General features: G+C 43.9%; 1 protein-coding gene across 1 annotated transcript in view; it reads left to right on the plus strand.

Moving 5' to 3' along the window:
* Nucleotides 1-23,202, plus strand: part of PHKA2 (phosphorylase kinase regulatory subunit alpha 2) — a 188,289-nt gene that overhangs the window by 63,918 nt on the left and 101,169 nt on the right. Inside the window, exons 5-10 of the mRNA XM_033949037.1 lie at nucleotides 489-571; nucleotides 1,745-1,825; nucleotides 7,880-7,978; nucleotides 9,479-9,625; nucleotides 11,954-12,007; nucleotides 17,697-17,819. Of these exons, the coding sequence (XP_033804928.1) occupies nucleotides 489-571; nucleotides 1,745-1,825; nucleotides 7,880-7,978; nucleotides 9,479-9,625; nucleotides 11,954-12,007; nucleotides 17,697-17,819 (587 nt within the window). The remainder of the gene's footprint in view (nucleotides 1-488; nucleotides 572-1,744; nucleotides 1,826-7,879; nucleotides 7,979-9,478; nucleotides 9,626-11,953; nucleotides 12,008-17,696; nucleotides 17,820-23,202) is intronic.

The raw sequence follows: 23,202 nt of genomic DNA on the forward strand, positions 1-23,202 counted from the left end.
ACACCACTGAGGCTCATGAAAGTGTGGCTACCATCCATTTCAGATACGTTTTTTGTCTATTGCTTGTTATACATATTTGGATGGTTGAGGGGACAGTGAAAACGATGATGGTCCCCCAATGAACCTCAGTTTGGTGTTATCACCAGTCACGGGTTCAGGGTCTGAGGTTTTCACAATTATAATTATTACATTTTATACTATTTAGAGCTGTGATTTTAGAACTTATATTTTGATGAAATAATTATCACAGAGGATCAATATATATCTCTCCATATTAAGTGATTATTCAAAATATTATTTACCTACATATATAACTTTGAAAATTGAATGAAGCTATTTGTTTATATGGAAATGCATTGTCTGAAAGAAAGATCTTTGTCTTTTCATTATTCAATATACATTTTTATCTAACAGTAATGCAGTATTAGAACTGCATAATGAAATTATAAACCTTCCCAATGCCTGTATTTGTCTGCGTTTTGAATTAGGCTTACGCATTGTGTTCACCTTGGATGAAGTGGCTTTTATCCAGAATCTCGTGTTCTACATTGAAGCTGCATATAAAGTTGCGGTAAGTACTTCTATTTACAAGTCATTTTAAGTTAAGACTATTTATTTATTCAATTTTCTACTTTCTCCCAGAGGAACTCAGAATAGTTTACATGAATTTATTCAGGTATTCAAGCAGACTTACAGTCTATATAATGTACCTGGGGCAATGGAGGGGGATTAAGTGACTTGCCCAGGGTCACAAGGAGCAGTGTGGGTTTGAACTCACAACCTAAGGGTGCTGAGGCTGTAGTTTTAACCACTGCACCACTCTAGAAATCAAAATGTAGTAAAAGTGAGACAAGTCTAGGACAATCAAGCCATTGTGACATCACTGATGAGGTTGGCTCTTATTGGTGGAATGAGGCATTATGATGTCACAATATCAGCTCTGCTTATCAGAGGCTGAAACTCTTCACACTATTTATTTATTCAATTTTCTACTTTCTCCCAGAGGAGCTCAGAATAGTTTACATGAATTTATTCAGGTATTCAAGCAGACTTACAGTCTATATAAACAGGGAAAAATGCTTCAGGTTTTCTTTGGCGCTCTGACAGGGATCGTGCTGCCTCACGCTGCCATGTTGGGGGGAGGGGGGTGGGGGTGTAACCCCCCCCCCACATTATACTGAAAACGTAACGTTTTCCCTAAAAAACAGGGAAAAAGTTAAGTTTCCAGTATAATGAGGGGGGTTACAATCCCCCAAACCCCCAACGCCAGCGCAATCTCTATTAAGTAAAGTGGGGGAGGGGGGGTTCCCCACCAACACCCTCCGTTGGAGCCCTTTAAAATACGTTTTTTCTTCGGCGCACCTTTGTCCTCGCGCACTTTTGACCCGTCACCAATCCGATCATGCAAATGAGGCGTGCAAAGTAGGAAGGCAGCGATTCACTAAAGAACCGATCGGATTGGGTGCGGATCGGATCGGGAGGAAGGTTAATGAATCGGGTCGGGGGGGGGTCACAAAGTGGTCCCAAACTGGTCGGGACCCGATCGGTAAGCTTAGTGAATCGAGGCCAAAGTTCCTAGCTGTTTGCATCACTGGCCTATAACTCGCATGATACGAGAGTGTTTTGTTTGGAACATCGTAAATCTCCAACAAATGGCAGCATTTGATATCTTTCTGTAAAACAGGTAAAGACGGTTCGGTCTATGTGTGACATTTGCATTCGAGATTTTATTTGTTTGCATTAGGATTACGGAATGTGGGAACGTGGAGACAAAACCAACCAGGGCATACCTGAGCTGAATGCAAGTTCTGTGGGAGTGGCTAAGGTGAGAATGCTCCGTGGATCTCTTTTCCTCTTTGGCGAGCAGGTGCATAACCAACAGCGTGATTTGTTGCCTTTGGTTTACAATCGGTGGATTGTAAACGAAGTGGCTGGATTGGTTAAGTTGCAGTCCAACCTTTTGTAAATTCAAAAGATTCCTCAACAGGACGCTCTCCTTTCAAGCAGGGATATGGAACAGCGTCTTAAGCGACCTAATCACGGACGCACTGACAAACCACTCGTTCAGAAAAATACTAAAAAACCACTTATTTGGCAAGTATATCTGATCCTTCAATTCTGCTCATCACCTACCTCGTCTTACACGTTCCTACCTCCTTCCCCTTACCGCCCCGTCACTCAACTATCTTCCACTCCTTCCCAAATCTATCTGATGTAATGCTTGTTCTACACCGTCTTGAACTGAAAAGGTAAGATGGGATATAAATAAAGCTATTATTATTATTAAATATCACAATAGTCAGAGGTCAGAAATGGTTTGCTTCTCTTTTCATATGTTGTAATTTAAGACATAAGAAAATAATTCCTGTGAGCAAGGCAATTGCACAAAGGTGAGCAAGAAGGGCTGCCTTCTTGGGTGTTAAGCCGGGGAGTTTCAGTTCAACCACATCACCCGTTTGAGTCGGTGAAAATCCAAACTTTTTATAGGAAATCAATAGTGTGTTTTTATAGCTTTTATATAGCTATGGGTGGATCATAAGAATAGCCTTACTGGGTCAGACCAGTGGTCCCATCTTCACGGAGGCTGATCCAAGTCACAAGTACGTGACAAAACCCAAATAGTAGCAGCTTTTCATGCCACCGATCCAGGGCAAGCAGTGGCTTCTCCCATGTCTCTCTCAACAGCAGACTATGGATTTTTCCTCCAGGAACTTGTCCAAACCTTTTTTAAAACCAGCTACATTAACTGCGACATTCCCTGATGCTCCACCTGACACTCCAACACCCCAACATCTCCCAAACACCCTCCCAGTACCTTGAAGAAGCCCAGCAAGAGGGATGCCCACTTCCTCCTGCCGGCAGGCCCACTTCTTCCAAAATGGTGGCCTTCCCCTTCCTAGTGCATTCTAGGAGTGGCTTTTGGTATCTGGACCAATCAGAGACTTAGACCACTCTCCGGGCATCCCAGGATGCACCAGGAAGGAGGCCTAAGGCCTGATTGGCCCTGGTGCCTAAAGCCCTTCCTATGCCAGCCTTCTTCAAAGGTACCAAGAAAGGGGTGGGGGGGGTTTGAGGGGTGTCAGTTGGGGTGTTGGAGTGTCAGGTGATCATCCCTCCTGCCGATCGCCGGGGGTAGGGGTGTTGGGGGTGTTAGGCAGGTGAGAGTGGGTATCCCTCCTGCCGATCGTGGATGTGAGTGTTGGGGTAGTCCTCTACTGCTGCCGGATCAGCTGATCGCGGCAGGGGTATTTTCCTCACGATCATCTGAGCCGGCAGAACTCCCTGAAGCTGCGGTTTTGGGGAGTCCTACTGGCTCAGCTGATCAGGGATTCCCATGCTGTGATTGGCTGAGGGCAAGGGATCCCTCCTATCTTTGCCATCAGGCTAAGGCCCAATTCTTTAACTGCACCCGTGACACGGGCGCCAGTTAGAGAATCGGGGAGGTTAAGGCGTCTGTTCTTTAAGACAGACGCAATTCTGTATAGGATGCCGATGCACGATTCTCAGCCACTTCTTAGGCGGCCGCCGAGACCTATACAGAATCGGCCCCTTAGGCCCCCATTTACTAAGCAGCGTTAGTGAGTGCCACGTGGCAAGCGCATCGTAGCCCATAGGGATTTAAAAGGCTTCAGTGCGGTTGGTTGCTGTGCCGGCCCACGCTAATCACCTCAGTAAAAGGGGGCCTTAGTTGTTTAAAAAGCATCTGACTATTTCATAAGTAATATCATACACCATTTCAATTGATGATATACGTAATAACAATGATATTACTATTAACTGTTATTAGATGCTCTGACAAAGTATTTATTTATTTTTTAAAAAATTTATACCGTGTACAAAAGAACTAAATGGTTTACATCAATTAAAATAAGATAAAACCAAACCATATCATAAAATCTACAAAACTAAACAATTACTTATCTTCAAATGTCAACTAATAAATTGTAATTATTTATTTTTAGCATTAGTCTAAGTGGTTCACATTCAGGTATTCAAGCATTTTTCTCTATCTGTCCCATTGGGCTCACACTCTATCTAATATACCTGGGGCATTGGGGGGGGGGGGATTGAGTGACTTGCCCAGGGTCACAAGGAGTAGCATGGGATTTGAACCCACAACCTCAGGGTGCTGAAGCTGTAGTTCTAACCACGCCATACACTCCCACATTAGGGATAAACGTTACAAGCTCATACTTATTGTAATGTCAATTCATTGTTATTATATAATTCTCCAGTATATTCTGGTTATTCTATAATTTGTGATCGGCCTAAAACCATATGGTATAGCGCAGTGGTCTCAAACTCAAACCCTCTGCAGGGCCACATTTTTTGGATTTGTAGATACTTAGGGCTCCTTTTATCAAGGTGCGGTAGGCGGTTAACGCGAGGAATACCGCGCGCTCAGCCGCCTGCCGCGCTAGTCGCTAACGCCTCCATTGACAAGGCGTTAGTTTTTGGGCTTGCCGCGGGAGTTAGCGCGTGATGAAATGTCCGACGCGCCAACCCCCGTCGCGCGCCTTGATAAAAGGAGCCCTTAGAGGGCCTCAGAAAAAAAATAGTTAATGTCTTATTAAAGAAACGACAATTTTGTATGAGTTTATAGTTTATAAATCTTTCCTTTTGGCTAAGGGGTCCTTTTAACAAGCCACACTAGCGGGGTTAGCGCGTTGGACATTTCATCACGCGCTAACCCCTGCGACCGGCTAAAAAACTAACGTCTGCTCAATGCAGGTGTTTAGTGGCTAGCACGGCAGGCGGTTTAATGCGTGGTATTATGCGCGCTAAACCCCTACCGCAGCTTGATAAAAGGACCCCTAAGTCTTAATAATAATGTCATTTATAGCTAAAAAAAACATATGATCAAGAAACTGTTTTGTTTTACTTTTGTGATTATGATAAACATACCGAGGGCCTCAAAATAGGACCTGGCGGGCCGTGAGTTTTAGACCACTGGTATAGCTGAATACAAGAATAATTGCAATGCAATGTAATAATCCCTGATACTTAAAAGGCAACTTATCTCTTTAAGAGCACCAGCTGCCTCGATAAGTGCCACATACTAGGACCTGTCGGCGATTTGCTCGCCATTATCTAGATAATGCCACTGGAAATCATTGCAGACTGCTCTCTTCAGAAATGCCAAGGGTGAACCATCCCAGTGAGTGACATTTACCATGGCTCAGAGTGAGATTTTTCAGATGGTATATCCAGGGTATAAATACAGAATGATTTAATAGTACTGCTGCTTTGCAAATGAATCAGGGCAGCATTAAATGATATTGGCTTTTCATGGATCCCCTTTAAAAATACAGACAAAGTGGGGAGCGATTTAGGTGCATTTGTGAAGCTGAGAATTGTCTTCCACTTATAGTGAAAAGGGGGGACCCAGACCCATAAGCTACTCTAACCGCTATATTTATGGAAGAGCGTGTGAGCCCACCCAAAACCTACTTTACTGCCATATAAGTGCCAGCTGCAAGCATAAGTGCTATTGGCGTGGTACACAGGAGGGTATACCGTATTTTCACACATATAATGCGCGCGTTATACACGATTTTACAAACCGTGCATAGCCATGCGCGTTATACGCGTGAGCGCGTTTTACAACTTTTTTTTTACATAGTTCCCCCCCCCGACGTCCAATTCACCCCCCCGCAGGACCGCTCGCACCCCCACCCCGAAGGACTGTTCGCACGCACTCGCAACCGCACCCCCACCCCGAAGGACCGCTCACACCCCCACAGCCTCCCGACCCCCCCCCCCATCATGTAGAAGCTCCTACCGTTGTCCTTCTGCTTCCTCTGCCGGCGGTCCCAGCCCTTCTGTGAGCCCTGCGGGACCGTGAGCCCTGCGGAACCGCCGGAAGAGGAAGCAGCGCAGACGCAGGGCTCACAGAAGGGCCGGGACTGCCGGCAGAGAAAGCAGCAGGACAACGGTAGGAGCTTCTACATGATGGGGGGGGGGGTCGGGAGGCTGTGGGGGTGCGAGCGGTCCTTCGGGGTGGGGGTGCGGCTGCGGGTGCGAGTGCGTGCGAGCGGTCCTTCGGGGTGGGGGTGTGGGTGCGAGTGCGTGCGAGCGGTCCTTCGGGGTGGGGGTGCGAGCGGTCCTGCGGGGGGGGGGGTGAATCGGACGTCGGGGGGGGGCATTAGGCTTTCAGGGTGGGGACAGGACTTCAAGGGGGAGAGGAGAGTTGGGGCGGGCTAAAGGAGAGTCGGGGTGGCCAGAGGAGAGTCGGGGCGGGCGAAAGGAGAGTCGGGCGGCGATGGGAGAGTCGGGGCGGCATGCGTGGTATATAAAAATGTATTTACATAAATTACAATTTCCCGCGCGCTATACCCGTGTGCGCGTTTTACACGGGTGCGCGGTATATGAGTAAAAATACGGTAGTAGTTTTTATTGGGCCCACCCTAAATTATAAGGGGGTTATGGTGCGATATACAGCTGTAAAGTGAAAAGGTACAGGGCAAGGGGAAGCAGTAGGCAGGAAAGTGTGTTCAAATTTCTTTCCACTGGTTAGACCACTTGGTTTTCTTGCATTACCTCAGCCAGCTCTTTACAATAGCCTCACCAAAGCTACCTTTTGGTTCTTTCTCAGCAACCCATCCTGGAAGGTCAGAACTTCCCAAGGCTTGTATCAGCCTATAGTTAGGGAAGCTTCCTGTCTCTCTCGGGGACCTCTCTCTCACTATCTCCTGCTCTGCTTTTTTTTCTCATCTGGGTTAAATCCCATCCTTCTGACTCAGCAGGATTACATCAGTTTCCCAGTGTGCCTCAGTACTGAGCTGTAGAACTCTGGGCACTCTGGGACTTGTAGTTCACTCTAGCGCCCCCTGCTGTCCAATGAAATAATTGAGTCCATGTTAAGGGAAAAACCCTTGAATCTGTTACAGGCCAGTCAGTATAGGGCAGGTTTTTTTTTACGGTCTGAGCCCTGAAAATAACAGGGATGGATCAAGGGCAAATATGTATATTTTAAGTTCAAACAATTTTTATTGATGCAAACAACAACAAATACAACATTAAAACTTGTATAACAATGATGATGCATCAAATTTAATAATATGATGAACATATTGATGTGGTCAATATTACATGGTACCCTCTACCCTTCCTCAATCTCAGTTAGGACACCCATCTTAAAACTGCACTACGACCTTTAGGAAATAAGGCTTGCAAATATGGATCCCATATTTGCATAAACAACATCTTTCGCTTCCTCATCCTTCCAGCATCTCTAGCTTCCCAGATGGCCAACTGATGCAACTGGTTTCGCCAATGCCAAAACTTTGGAGAGTCAGGGATCGTCCAATATTGAAGAATACATTTTTTGGCCAGTAGACTCATTTTCCTACAAAGCGTCCTATGCCCCTTAGGCAAATGTCGAAAAGCTGCTGGCAAATCCAAAATAAAATGGGATGGAGAGTAGCACAAAGATCTTCCAATTAACTCAGACATATAAGATATTATTCACTTCCAAAAATGCTGAATAATGGGACAAAACCAAAAAGCATGTCCCAAAATGTGCTCCCCCAACCCACATTTATGACATAATGGAGTAGGAAGACCTCCACCATAGAACAACTGTGTACAAGTATAATAGGCACGTAATGTTACCCTGTAATATGTTTCTCTTAACCATGCACATTTATACCACATTCATATTGCATGCTATGAACTGTGAATCTCGTTGAGGGGAGGGAAGGCATCGTAAAGTGGAACTTGGTGCTTAAAATGTTGTCTTGATACTTCTAGATTGTTCAATAACAATTTGATAAGGGTTGTGACTGTTGGGAAGACTGGATGGAATATGCAGGTCTCTCTCTGTCATTTCCTGTTGCTAATTTACTATGTACAATGTTGTGTTCACATGTTTGTAAAGGCTGCGCTAGAAGCAATTGATGAACTGGATCTGTTTGGAGCTCACGGGGGACCAAAGTCGGTGATACATGTCCTTCCTGATGAAGTTGAGCATTGTCAGGTAATATTACACAATGTACCAGACAACTATACTGATGGGCTATTTGGCCTTTATCTGCCATCATGTTTCTATGTTTCTATAGCCATAAAGTTCTATGACATCACAATGCAGGTGTAAAGAGCCTTAGCCTATAGGAAGAGGAGATGCAAATGTTAATAGTCTTAGCCAATAAGGATAGGAGGAGATAGTGGATGCTGTGGATGGGCCATTTGGCCTTTATCTGCTGTCATGTTATTATGTTTCTATATTTATTCTTCAAAAAAGAAAATTCCTGACTCTAAAAATATACTAAATAAATATATAAATAAATAATTAATAGTGCTCAATGATAGCCAATACAAACTCCAAGAGCACGGGGCTCTGCTAGTTCAGGCTTATATATATATATATATATATATATAAGAGGTAAAGAGCCTTAGCCAATAGGGAGAGGAAATGCAAATGTTAATAGCCTTAGCCAATAGGGAGAGGAGGAGATAGTCGATGCAATGGATGGACCATTTGGCCTTTATCTGCCATCAGGTTTTTTTTGTTTCTATAACCATAAAGTTCTATGACATCACAATGCAGGTGTAAAGAGCCTTAGCCAATAGGGAGAGGAAATGCAAATGTTAATAGCCTTAGCCAATAGGGAGAGGAGGAGATAGTGGATGCTGCGGATGGGTAGACTGCCGCCATGTTTCTATGAAAACTGCACTTTTTACAGCCTTCCAAGCATGGTTTTATACCAGCTGAGACTGTTTAGAAGGGGTCATGAAAAACTCTGGACATACGTATTTACCATATCCCTCCCCCTTTTACAAAACCGTAGCGTGGGTTTTAGTGCCAGCCGTGGCGATAACAGCTCTGACACTCATAGGAATTCTATGAGCATCTGAGCTGTTACCGCCATGGCCGACACAAAAATCTTCGCGCTAGGGTTTTGTAAAAGGGAGGGGGGTTAAAAGATTACAATCCACATACGGCCCCATTTACAAAGCCGCGCAGCAACATCCCCCGAAGCCCTTTAAATCTCTATGGGCTTCGGGGCCGTTAGCACAGTGCAGCCGCTAGCACGGCTTTGTAAAAGAGGCCGATAGTCTACAACTAGAGGTGAATAATATTTTTTTTAAAAACCACACACGTATAGTCAAACAGTAGCAACACAACATAATGTGCTCAACCTAATAAAAATATAAAGCATAATAAAATATAAACCAGTCACGTAATAAATAGTGTTCACTAATCTTATTAGGACATGTCCTCTCTTTGCTTTGCGACTTTGAGTTTGTGGATTTGGTTCTCCTGTGTTTATCTTTTCCAAAGAGCATACCATCGGGATGGCTTTGTATGTCCGTGCTGTGTAGTCCGTTTGCTATTTGGTGAGAATTGTTAACATTTGTTTTCGTTTATTGATGGGCCACAGGGTATGACGGTACCAATTATCTCTAGACGTGCATTCCTTATCTTTCCTTAAATACTTCTTTCGTAACTAATTTGGTTGAGGTTTTTTTTTTCCAGTCTATTCTTAACTCCATGCTACCAAGAGCTTCCACTTCAAAAGAAATTGATGCTGGTCTTCTTTCTATTATATCGTACCCTGCCTTTGCGGTGGAAGACATGAACTTGGTTAATGAGACCAAAGATGAAATCATCACAAAACTGCAAGTAAGGGGAGGGATATATATATTTTTTATTTATTTCTGTGAATACGCGTCAGCTGAATCATATTTAGGTTCAGGATCATAGCCCGACAACCGCAGTATAGTGAAAACGGTGGCACGTCAAAAGCGCGTCAGACATTGGCGCACTGACAATCACGCTCCGACATCTGCGTGCAGGACAAATGTGTGTCGCCAGTTCTAATCTAGTCTTCAATTTATATACAGGGCCAACTCCCAACGGAGCTCGACCCGGTTCACATGCAATTAAGACTAGAGTACATAAGAAAGAGAGCATAAAAGAAAAAAAGCTGGATTATTGTCAATTCTTTGATACTATAGTTAAGCCATTTAAATGTGTGCTGTGGGGTTCCCCCCTACAGAGCGCTAACAGTAAGGCGTGAAAGCAGCGGAACTGCCAGCACGCATTCGTCCTGCGTGCAGATGGCGGCGCAAGATTGGTGGCACGCCAATGTCCTGCGCGCTTTCATCGGGGTACCCGTGAAAACACACTATCACACTTGCACAAAATGATGCAATAAATCCAGTGAAAGAAAACCCCACAAGGAACTCCAAAATGTATTCAAAATATGACATGCACGAGTTAATTCGAACGTGAAAAGGAGGAAAATAATACTATTAAACATATAAGCATGAACAGCATCCCAGACTTGCTGCCCGCGTCGTGTCGGCTCTCCCTCTGGCGTCCTAGGAAGTGACGTCGGAGAGAGCCGACACTGATGCGGGCAGCAAGTTCGTGATGCTGCTCGTGCCGGGAAAATTAAAACGGTCCGAGGGGAAGGGAAAGGGCGCACGCGCGCAGTAGGGGGAGTTGGAAAGGAGCGGGAGGATGGGGAAAGGGCAAGTTTCAAGTTTATTAAGATTTTGATTTACACGCAATATCAAATATTTTCAATGCGTATTACAAAAATTAAAATTGGGGAAATAAATAAATCATTTAAACAATAGACATAAAAACATATCCATAGACAGTAAAGAATACATAAGGACTACTGGGATAAAATTACATTTGTTTAAATAAAAAACAAAACAAAACAACAATTTAGGGAGGAACAACATCAGGAAAAGTATAGATAGGGGAAGAAAGGAAAAAAAAAGATTATCTAATTTAAGAATCAAATGCATCTTTATAAAGGTAACTTTTTAAGTTCTTTTTAAATTAACTACTGCCCCGGGCACTGCTGACTCTTGCAATGCTCCCCCTCACTGCTGTCAGATACCTATATCCTCTATAACCTCCCCAACCCTGAAATGTCCTGTCTAAATTAGATTGTAAGCTCTTCTGAGCAGGGACTGTCTAGTGTATGTTAAAATGTACAGCGCTGTGTACGCCTTCAGCGCTATAGAAATAATAAATCGTAGTAGTAGTCAGGTAAGAGCAGGATGCGGCAAGGATGAATGCCGGCGATCCCACCAAGACGGCATCTGGGGTGGACCACCCACCCCTGACCCCCTCCTTAGTACGCCGCTGTGTGGCAGGGAGGCACCCGGTTATAGAATTGCCCCCTGACTTCTTATTTTGAGGGCAATTTCAAAAATCATTGGCCTGGGCTATCTAAAAATTGCTAGCCCTTTTTATGGGCAAAAGTCCACATCTTGTGAAACAGTGCGCAGAAGTTTACCCATGTGTCCCTGGAGGCATTTCTGAGGTGGAATTAAACTGACTAAAGCGGCAACACGGGTAAATTTAGCCAGAGGAATTTTACCCGCAGAAAAGCAAGTGCAAATCCTTCGGTGTAACTTTTTCCTGGAACCATTTTAAAGGACAAGTAAAGTCGGCAGACTGCGTCAAAATATGCAGTATTGAAAATTGCCCGTTTTAGGGAATAGTTGTCATACAAAGATAAGGATAACTAGACTAGGCTGTTTTGTGTGGCTAGGGGAGCTTTGTTTAATTTTAAAAAAAGAAAGAAAGAAATTCTTAAAAAAAAAACCAGATAAAAGTGGTTAATGTGGTTGTGGGCGAGGTTTGATTGTGAGAGATTTGATAGGCTGTGGGGGCATGGTAGGTTTGGTTGTAGGCGTGGTTGTTTGTGTGAGAGATTTGATAGGCTGTGTGGGCGGGGTTAATATGGTTGTGGGCGCAATTTGATTGTGTGAGAGATTTGATCGGCTGTGGGGGCTTGGTAGATGTGATTGTGGGCGGGGTTGTTTGTGTGAGAGATTTGATAGGCTGTGGGGGTGGGGTTAATGTGGTTGTGGGCGGGGTTGCTTGTGTGAAAAAGTTAACAAGGATTTTACAGCAAGCCAGACCTTGCATGATATACAGTACTTTTAATTCTGTTCTTTTTTTTTTTTTTTTTTTTTTTTTCAGGGGCGTTATGGCTGCTGTCGCTTCCTTAGAGATGGTTATAAAACTCCAAGAGAGGTTCTACAGAATTTCAGTAGATATATTGAATATTTTTAAAATTTATGTTGCCAAGACTCCTTGCCTATTTCACGTAGCTTCTGTTAATGTTGGGTGACTGTGTAGCTAATATTAGCCTAATAGGTTCTGCTAGTTTGCGGGGGAGTGGGTTCCTAAATAGAATTTCTTTATCCCTCAAGACTGAAGTATGGATTTTTTTGTTTTTAACTCCCCTTTTAGAAAACCGAAGCGTGGTTTTTAGCGCCAGTCGTGGCGGTAACAGCTCCAATGCTCGTAGGAATTCTGTGAGCGTTGGAGCTAATACCGCCGCAGCCGGTGCGAAAAACCGCGCTACGGTTTTGTAAAAGGGGGTGGGGGGGAGGGTAAACGTCCTTTCAGAAAACATAATGGGAACTTAAGTTTTACATGTGTCAGATTTATCCCCCCCTCCCCTTTTGACAAAACCGCACAAGAGGTTTTTAACACTAGCCGGTGCGCTGAATGCGCTGTACTGCTCCAACGCTCCTAGGAACTCTACGACCATCGGAGCAGCGCAGAGCATTCTAAATTAGATTGTAAGCTCTTCTGAGCAGGGACCGTCTATTGTGTGTTAAAATGCACAGCGCTGCGTACAACTTTCAATGCTTTAGAAATAATAAGTAGTAGTAGTAGTGTTTCTGGCCGGTGCTAAAAACCTCTTGCGTGATTTAGTAAAAAGGTGGGGTTAATGAGAATTGGGTTAACATTCAAATGAACTTGTCTAGATAGTTGCACCTTCTATCTGGATAAGCGCTGCCGATCCATAGATTTGGCGACACTATCCAGATAATTCCTCTGAATATCCTCACACTCCCTCAGCACTATTTGGCCAGTGTCTGGGTGGAGCAGGGATAGTCCTGTATCTCATCTGGATAGCGGGAAATTTCAGTGTGCTATCTTTGCAGTAGGACAGCGAAAAAGGCTGACTGCAATAGCTGAATATTTACATTTAGGGGACAATGTTCAAAGACTACGGGTCCTTTTTGTAGCTAATTTTCATAGACTGCCGTGGACGACCCTTATTTTGCTGTGGTCAGAAATATGTGTTTATTGAAACCAGCTCAGCATGTTTACCCGTCCCATAGGGTATTGCTTTCACCTGGGGAAATCTAACCATTAACTGCCTGGTAGCCTGACTGAGGGAAAGATCCTCTAATGTTAACAGTAAAATCGAACGGGCTGCTATTGTAACGATTTTTTTAAAAACAAGAGTCATTCTTAAAAAAACAGCGCATGTAAATGAGGTTCACGGAGGGTCACTAAATTTGCATGTGCCGATCGCTGGTAATAATGATTGGCACATGCGCAAAATACACCCACAAATTAAAAAAAAAAGACCCCAAACTGAATATCGGCAGGAGAGATGCCCACTCCATCCCACCACCGCCATAACCCCCCGACACTCCCCCTCCCCAGCAGCAGGAGGGATGCCCACTCCCTCCTGCCACCACCATCATGCTCCCGACAACCCCTCCTTGCCTCCAGCATCCGCCCGCCTTCCCCCCCCTCTACCTTGTTCAAGAAGGCCAACTGGAGGAATGTCTACTTTCAGCCAGCAGGTCCACGTCTTCAAAATGGCAGGCTTTCCCGTCCTCGGCGCATCCTGGGATGCACCAGGGAGGGGTCTAAGAGTATAATTACCCCAGGCGCTTAGGCCCTTCCTATGGGGCCTTAGGCATCTGGGCCAGTCAGAGCCTTAGGCCCCTCCCCAATGCATCTGGGGAGGAGCCTAAGACTCTGATCAGCCCAGACACCTAAGGCCTCTCCCAAAGAAGGGGCCTTAAGCATCCTGGGCCAATCAGAGCCTTAGGCCATATACTTTGGGCCGGGAGGGAGTAGGCATCCATCCTGCCGGGAGTGTCGGGGGGAGGGGGCAAAATTTTCTGGCAGGTCTGAGCTGTCAAGCCTTACTTTCCTGTCAATGCCTGAGTCAATCAGTTCTCAGGCACTGACCAGAAAGTGAGGCTACAACAGCTCAGACCTGCTGGAAAATTTTGCTTACAAATGTAGGACAGCGAGGTTAGGGAATCATCCAGTCATAGTAGAGAATCGCCCGGAGTGCTTGTTTAAATATTAATGACCTTGTTGTAGTACATTTGCTTGGCAGAGTTGGAGTCTGCCAGGAAGCTTTGTAGAAGACCACGGCGAGCCCTTTTGAGAATTGGTCAGTAGAATACTTTCACGCTAAAGCGGCTGGAACCGGTTTAGCGGCCATCCGTTAAAGGCGCAGTGGGTTTTGAGAATCTTCCCCTTAGCGCTTTCTCGGGGCCTGGGGGAGGGTGCAGTTTTCAGTAGGCCACCTAGGTTCAGAGCCCGTAGGTCAGTGGTCTCCAGTGCGTGGCCCTAGGGCTGCTTGTGGCCCTCAAACAGTTGACTGAAATGCTCTTCATATCATGTAAATACGTTCATTTCAAACTTGTCCAGTTGATACAGTAACTGCAATCTAAGTGTGTTATAGAGAATTACACGGTGACAAAATTCATCACCGTTCCCGTCCCCGCGGATAACCGCGGGAAACCATCTTCATGTCATTCTTTAAGGAGAGAGGGAAGAATCAGAGTATGAATGGCCACAACCACTGACCCGCAAGCTTTGCTCTGAAGAATGCTGGTGTAGAAGGACTGAGGTTAAGATAGACACTGAAGAATGACAGTCTCTGGTATCCAGAGCAGATATTGTGATGTCATAATGCCTCATTCCACCAGTGCCTAAGAGCCAATCACATCAGTGATGTCACAATGGCTTCATTATCTTTGGCTCACATAAGAATCAGAGTATGAATGGCCTCAACCACTGACCCGCAAGCTTTGCTTTGAAGAATGCTGATGTAGAAGGACCGAGGTTGAAATAGACACTAGAAAATGACATGGGATTATTTCCCGCAGTTATCCGCGGGGACAGGAACAGTGTTGAATTTGTCACCGTGTCATTCTCGATTCTGAATCTTGTCTAATCATGACACAGCATGTAAAGTAGAGAATGACACGGTGACAAAATTCATCACCGTTCCCGCCCCCGCGGATAACAGCGGGAAACCATCTTCATGTCATTCTTTAAGGAGAGAGGGAAGAATCAGAGTATGAATGGCCACAACCACTGACCCGCAAGCTTTGCTCTGAAGAATGCCGGTGTAGAAGGACTGAGGTTGAAATAGACACTAGAAAATGACATGGGATTATTTCCCACGGTTATCCACGGGGACGGGAACGGTGATGAATTTTGTCACCGTGTCATTCTCTAGTGTGTTACTCAAGTGTCTCATTTATGACATTTTCTACTGACAATCGTAATGTTTAATACGCAGTCTGAACAAGCAGATCAAGGCGACTTACAAAATTAGTATGTGTAAGCTTGAAATCTTTTGATGGCCCTCAGAGCTTTCTCACATTGACGCTGCTTTACTTTACGTGAAAAAGGGTTGGAGGCCACTGCCTTAGGTATTTGTTTATCTAGACACCTATTGAATACTTTCATATAGGAACCATCCATGTAGTTTTTCTTTAAAAATCTGCGCATGTTTATATTTATTTAAAATTTGATAACCCAGCCTTGCTGTGTGCGGATCGAGGTGGTTTATGAAAGGGACGCCAGTTTTTGATAAGAACATAAGAATTGCCGCTGCTGGGTCAGACCAGTGGTCCCTTGAGCCCAGCAGTCCGCTCACGCATCGGACCCCGTGTCAAAGACCAGTGCTCTAAATGAGTCCAGCCTCACCTGCGTACGTTCCAGTTTCTACAAGATAAAGGCTGAGTCATAGACACGCGAGAGCTAACAAGGGGGTCTTTTTACTAAGGCGTGCTAACCGATTTAGCGAACGCTAATCGTTAGTGGGCCTTAGTAAAAGGACCCCCCAAAGCTTTTTCCAAAACATTTCCTCACCCTTGGGACAGTCTATCCCATAGACTGAGCTCATTTTCTCAAGTGACAGGTTATATAGAATTATTGAAATACCAGAACCTAACCTGAAGAAATAGGATTTTAATAAGTTCAGGCAGGAGATTGGATGGCAGAGTATCCAGAGAGAAGGGACCAAGAAATAGTAGTAGATTTAAAACAAACCAGAGAAGATAGTTCATCACACAACGTGTAATTAAATTCTGGAATTCGTTGCCGGAGAATGTGGTGAAATCAGTTAGCTTAGCGGGGTTTAAAAAAAGGTTTGAATAATTTCCTAAAAGAGAAGTCCGTGAGCCATTATTGAGATGGCTTGGGGAAATCCACTGCTTATTCCTAGGATAAGCAGCATAAAATCTCTTTTATTACTTGGGATCTAGCTAGGTACTTGGGACCTGGGTTGGCCACTTTTGTAAACAGGATACGGGGCTTAATGGACCTTCGGTCTGTCCTAGTAAGACAATTCTTATGTGAGCCAAGTATAGGACAATCAAGCCATTGTGACATCACTGATGAGGTTGGCTCTTAGGCATTGGTGGAATGAGGCTTTATGACATCACAATCTCAGCTCCGGAATGCTGCTACTCTTTGGGTTTCTGCCAGGTGCTTGGGACCTGGTTTGGCAACTGTTGTAAACAGGATTAATGGGGGCTTGTCCGGGATATGAACCCGGGACCTCTCGCATCCCAAGTTCTTATAATAGACTGATGACCAGGTTGTTTTATAATGGATATGTTTGGGCAATGGTAAAACTAAATGGTTAGAGTCAATGGACCATAAAACCCATGATGGTGTGTACGGAATCGTGATAGAAGACCGATATATAGGAGTACCAACGTGTAGTACCTTAAGAGCTAGACAGAGCCATTTAAATTGACATCTGAACCGTACTGGGAGCCAATGAAGGTGAATAAATAGTAGTCACCTGATCCCACCTCTGTGCCTTACACAAAAACCTTATGGTGCAATTATGAAGTGATGTAGAGAGCTCACGGTACACTGTTTTGCAGTCATCTAGACATGAGATGACGAAGGCGTGAAGAAGAGCACGAGCCCCGAGATTTCCAGATTTAGGGCTCCTTTTACAAAGGTGCGTTAGGGCTTTAACGCGTGGAATAGCGCGCGCTGAATTGCCACGTGCGCTAGACCTTAACGCCAGCATTGAGCTGGCGTTAGGTCTAGAAGCGTAGCGCGCGGTAATTTCCTGCGTGTGCTAAAAACGCTACCGCTCCTTAGTAAAAGCAGCTCTTAGTAATCTCACTTTCCTGCAGGCAGAACAGGTGAAATCCGTACAGATTTGAAAATGGCATTCTGCACGCAAACTTTTCTCCTGTAACCTCTACACATCCCTTGGAAGCACATCTTTTTTTTAATACGGCTAAAGGAATCCATGTTTTGAAACCTGCGCACACTGTCTAGCCGCTATGAAAACGCCAATTTTCAAGCCAGTTGATTTCTGCCGAGTAAATGGCTTTGAACAGAGCTTCATAGATTCCTTGTAGCATCTTTGCTATAGACCAGTGGGTCCCAACCCCGTCCTGGGGGACCCCCGGCCAGTCGGGTTTTCAAGATATCCCTAATGAATATGCATGAGAGAGATTTGCATACCTTTCATTTTCATTATATGCAAATCTCTCTCATGCATATTCATTAGGGATATCTTGAAAACCCGACTGGCTGGGGGTCCCCCAGGACAGAGTTGGGACCCACTGGTATAGACAGTAAAATGAGAAAACATTCATAGTGCATCTATAAGTCTGAATCATTTATTTTCTAGGATCCCAGCAGACTACATTATGACCCCGCTGAACTCAAACTGTTTGAGAATATAGAATGCGAGTGGCCGCTCTTTTGGACATACCTCATAATAGATGGCGTGTTTAATGCAGAACAGGTGCAGGTAAGGAAACTATTCTTATGCGAGCCAAATATAGGGCAATGAAGCCATTGTGACATCACTGATGAGGTTGGCTCTTAGGCATTGGTGGAATGAGGCCTTATGACATCACAATCTCAGTTTTGGAATGCTGCTACTATTTGGGTTTTGCCAGGTACTTGTGACATGGATTGGCCTCCGTGAAGATGGAATCCTGGGCTGGATGGATCAAGTAAGGCTACGTTCTTATAATAATGGATACTTATAGCCCATTGCTATCCTTTAATATAGGTTCAGAGTAGATTTACAATCTGAGAAGACAATCATCATCCAGAAATCACAATCAATTAATTAATTAATAGTATGGAAATTACAAAATCAGCCAAAACAAAATTAATTAACATAACAAGGATTTAGAAAACAAATAAGACTTCAGGAGTCTACCAAAGAGGGTATAAGATGGACAAATTCTTATGTCTACTGGTAATTCCTTCCATAATTTAATTGCTTGATATCTAAAAGATTTCTTTTTTTTTTTTCTTTAATAAAGCTTTATTGATGTTCAAGTAGTAACAGTGCAATACATATGAATCTGAACGTATAACAAATCAAGAAAAGCACTTTGAACTCTCAAATATTCAAAAGTAATCTTTTCCCCCCACCCCCTTCATTTAATAAATAATATAATACAATTATCCTTCCAATAACCCACTCTTATTTAAAGTAGTGATACATTCCCACCCCCCTCCCTCCCACCCTAGATGCTTAAGGAAATCAGCCAAAATTTAAGGAAAAATGACAATTATATAGAAGCAATAAAAGATGCCAATGGGCTCCACACCAAATTAAATACATTCCTATGCCCCAAGATTTCAGCATTCATTTTTTCAGATTTGTAGCTGGAGCATAAGTTCGCCCACCAGAAAGGAAAATTAATTCGATCATAGTTCTTCCAATTGCGTGTTATCATCTGCATGGCTATTCCCGTCATAATTAAGAAAAACCGGCATTTGTAACGGTCCATAGGGGGTTTAACATATAATAGTGTTCCACATATTATGACTTCATAAGTCAATGGGATCGATGACTCAAGTACAATATTAATTTGACCCCATATCGACTTCCAAAAATTAAGTATCAAAGGACAATAGAATAACAGATGATCCAAAGTCCCTATATCAAGATGACAATGCCAGCATCTATTAGATTTAGAACTGTCTAACTTTTGCAAACGAACTGGGATCCAAAACATCCTATGCAACAAGAAAAACCAGGTTTGTCTCATAGATGCTGACGCTGTACATTTCAACTTCCAAGTCCAAATTCGTGGCCATCGAGATGCAGAAATATACTGCTTAATCTCAATGCTCCAAATGTCTAAAAGATTTCTGATGGTAGAGATTTCTGATGTCAAGATAATACCCCTACAAGATGGATAATGTAAAGGAGTGGCTTACTGGTTGGAGCAGTTGCCTCAGCATGCTGAGGTTGCGAGTTCAATTCCCACTGCAGCAACTTGTGACTTTGGGCTAGTCACTTAACACTTTACTTCCCCAGGTACAAAATAAGTACCAGTCTAAAATATGTGAACTGCTTTGATTGTAACCAGAGAGTGAAAAAAGCAGTGTATCAAGTCCTTTACAATCAAGCTCTTGTGACATCATTGATGAGGTTGACTCTTATTGGTGGAATGAGGTATTGTGACATCACAATCTCAGCTCTGCTTACCAAAGACGGAAACTCTTCACACCAAGGGGGCGGAGTCAGCAACATAGGCCACTGGGAGTGGAGGAGTGGCCTAGAGGTTAGCGCATCTGCCTCAGCGCCCTGAGGTTGTGAGTTTAATTCCCACTGCAGCCTTGTGACTCTGGGCTAGTCACTTAACTCTTCATTGCCCCAGGTACAAAATAAGTACCAGTCTAAAATATGTGAACTGCTTTGATTGTAACCAGAGAGTGAAAAAAGCAGTGTATCAAGTCCTTTACAATCAAGCTCTTGTGACATCATTGATGAGGTTGACTCTTATTGGTGGAATGAGGTATTGTGACATCACAATCTCAGCTCTGCTTACCAGAGACGGAAACTCTTCACACCAAGGGGGCGGAGTCAGCAACATAGGCCACTGGGAGTGGAGGAGTGGCCTAGAGGTTAGCGCATCTGCCTCAGCACCCTGAGTTTAATTCCCACTGCAGCCTTGTGACTCTGGGCTAGTCACTTAACTCTTCATTGCCCCAGGTACAAAATAAGTATCAGTCTAAAATATGTGAACTGCTTTGATTGTAACCAGAGAGTGAAAAAAGCAGTATATCAAGTCCTTTACAATCAAGCTCTTGTGACATCATTGATGAGGTTGACTCTTATTGGTGGAATGAGGTATTGTGACATCACAATCTCAGCTCTGGTTACCAGAAACAGAAACTTTTCACACTAAAGAGGGAAGTTAGCAACTTAGGCCACTGGGAGTGGAAGAGTGGTTCGGGGGTTAGCGCAGCTGCCTCAGGCCATGAGTTCAAATCCCAGTGTAGCTCCTTGTGATCCTGGGCAAGTCACTTAACACTTCACTGCCCCAGGTACAAAATAAATACCTGTCTAAAATATGTACACCACACAGAAAAAAACGGTATATAAGTCCCATATCCTTACATTTTCTTTGTCTTTTCTGAACCATTCAGAATAGCAATTAATAATGCCATATTAGACAGACGGAAGCCTTCCAGAATCCTAAAAACAAAACTACATATTTGAAAATAAACCCAGGCCTGACTTTCAATAGACATAATTTTCAATTTATCCCATCTGTAAAGTGATCAGGCTTCAGCATACCTTATTGATAATAAAGAGCTTTTTTAATTTCTCAATTTGAGAAATTATGAATATAATTACGGGGGGGGGGGGGAGGGTGATATATCGAAGCTAGGTTGACCTATGGCACATTTCGGAAAGAAATTAAGACAGCACTATTCAATAGATTTATCTTCTAATCAGTTAGCATTTTAAAACGATTAACACCATGCTGATAACTTGAGAAATATGTGTATTTTACTAATTGTATTCTGTAATTCGTTGACTGTCCAGCTCTCTGCACTGTAAACTGCCTAGAAGTGGTAAGATTGTGGCGGTATAGAAAAAAAATAAAGTTGTTATTATTATTATTTGTCATAGATTGCAATTGTATTTAAGTGCTTTTATAGAGTTATATGATTGTAGGCCCAATCCTATTCAACATCTTTATAAGAGACTTGGCAGAAGAGCTTCGAGGTAAAATAACATTATTCGCCGATGACGCCAAACTGAGTAATGTAGTGGGCAAATGCACAACAGACGAAGATTCAGTGCCCGACAACATGATGCACGACCTACTCCTACTGGAGCGATGGTCTAGGACATGGCAACTCAACTTCAATGCCAAAAAATGCAAAGTTATGCACCTGGGCAGCCAGAATCCATGCAAGTCTTATACCCTTAATGGCGAGATCCTAGCAAAAACGGTAGCAGAACGAGACTTGGGGGTAATCGTCAGTGAGGACATGAAGTCTGCCAATCAAGTGGAGCAGGCTTTGTCCAAGGCAAGACAAATCATGGGCTGTATACGAAGGGGTTTCGTCAGTCGTAAGGCGGAAGTCATTATGCCATTGTATAGATCCATGGTGAGGCCCCACCTGGAATACTGTATGCAATTCTGGAGGCCGCATTATCGCAAGGATGTGCTGAGACTGGAGTCGGTGCAAAGAATGGCCACCCGGATGGTCTCGGGACTCAAGGATCTACCATACGAAAAACGGCTTGACAAATTACAGCTATACTCGCTCGAGGAGCGCAGAGAGAGGGGAGACATGATCGAGACGTTCAAGTATCTTACGGGCCGCATCGAGGCGGAGGAAGATATCTTCTTTTTCAAGGGTCCCACGACAACAAGAGGGCATCCGTTGAAAATCAGGGGCGGGAAACTACGAGGTGACACCAGGAAATTCTTTTTCACTGAAAGAGTGGTTGATCGCTGGAATAGTCTTCCACTACAGGTGATTGAGGCCAGCAGCGTGCCTGATTTTAAGGCCAAATGGGATCGGCACATGGGATCTATTCACAGGGCAAAGGTAGGGGAGGGACATTAAGGTGGGCAGACTAGATGGGCCGTGGGCCCTTATCTGCCGTCTATTTCTATGTTTCTATGTATTATATTTTGCACTTACTTATGGCTTTAAAATGGATAAAGAAATTAAAAAAAATAAAATAAAAAGCTTTTGTTTCACTTTTAAATCTTTGTGCCGCCTTGGCTGTCTCCGTGGCCATGAAGGCTCGACACCCATCTCTCACTCGCATTATCACACATGGCAGTGGGATCTGTGTTTCCCAGAGTAAAAGAAGGCTTCCGGGCCTCACTACAGCACAGAACTAGAGTAAAGAGATTAGCCATACCCTGGAAAGGGACCGGAAGTTTAGTCAGAACAAGCAGGATTTTTTTGTGTGTGTGTATTTATAGCGTGCACAAGTGTGGAAAGCCAGAATGAAAAGGTTACGCCGAGCCCTATTGGACAGACAACAGCAGCTGCTGAAGCAGAGAATTGTACAAGTTTAATGTAAACAACAGCAAGCTTTGGAAAAAAAATCTTTGTAGCTATAATAGTTCTCTGGCTCAGGTGCCCCAGGCCCTACAGAGGCCCATGTCCTAGGTCAGGGGTAGGCAATTCCGGTCCTCGAGATCCGGAGCCAGGTCAGGTTTTCAGGATATCCACAATAAATATGGATGAGATAGATTTGCATCTCAAGGAGGCAGTGCATGCAAATCCATCTCATACATATTCATAGCGGAGATCCTGAAAACCTGACCTGGCTCCGGCTCTCGAGGACCGGAATTGCCAACCCCTAGAACTTGTCAGTCCCTGTGTTGCCTTAGATGACCCCCAAGGATGATCTGGATATGAACCGCTTTTAAGAAGCGATCCCCTATCCTGATGTTATATCCTTCCCCTTTTTTTAATTTGTTTTCAATGATGTAATTATTAACTTTCCCTTCACCCTCAAGTTCATGTTCGTATCTGTAATTTGTCCACTTAATGTTCACATTTCCCCTCCCCCTATCATAATTTATTTTAACCTTTCATTTTTAGCATTGTAAACCGGCCAGGTGCAAGTCGATGGTCGGTATATTAAAATTAATTAAACTTGAAACCTAATGAACTTTGAAAGATTTGTTCAAATGGTCAGTTGGCTGGATGCAACATGGACCACCGGCTTAAGTAACCTTTAACCAATTTCAACCCAGTCACCTTCCAGGAAACTAACCCAGATGGGCAAATCATGTAGTCTGACATAGAGAATGACACGGTGAAAAAATTGGTCCCCGTCACCGCCCCGTCCCCGTCTCACCATCCTCTGCACCGCCCCGTCACCGCCATTCCCTTCACCG

Source organism: Geotrypetes seraphini, chromosome 6, assembly GCF_902459505.1.
Source record: "Geotrypetes seraphini chromosome 6, aGeoSer1.1, whole genome shotgun sequence".
NCBI lineage: Eukaryota > Metazoa > Chordata > Amphibia > Gymnophiona > Dermophiidae > Geotrypetes > Geotrypetes seraphini.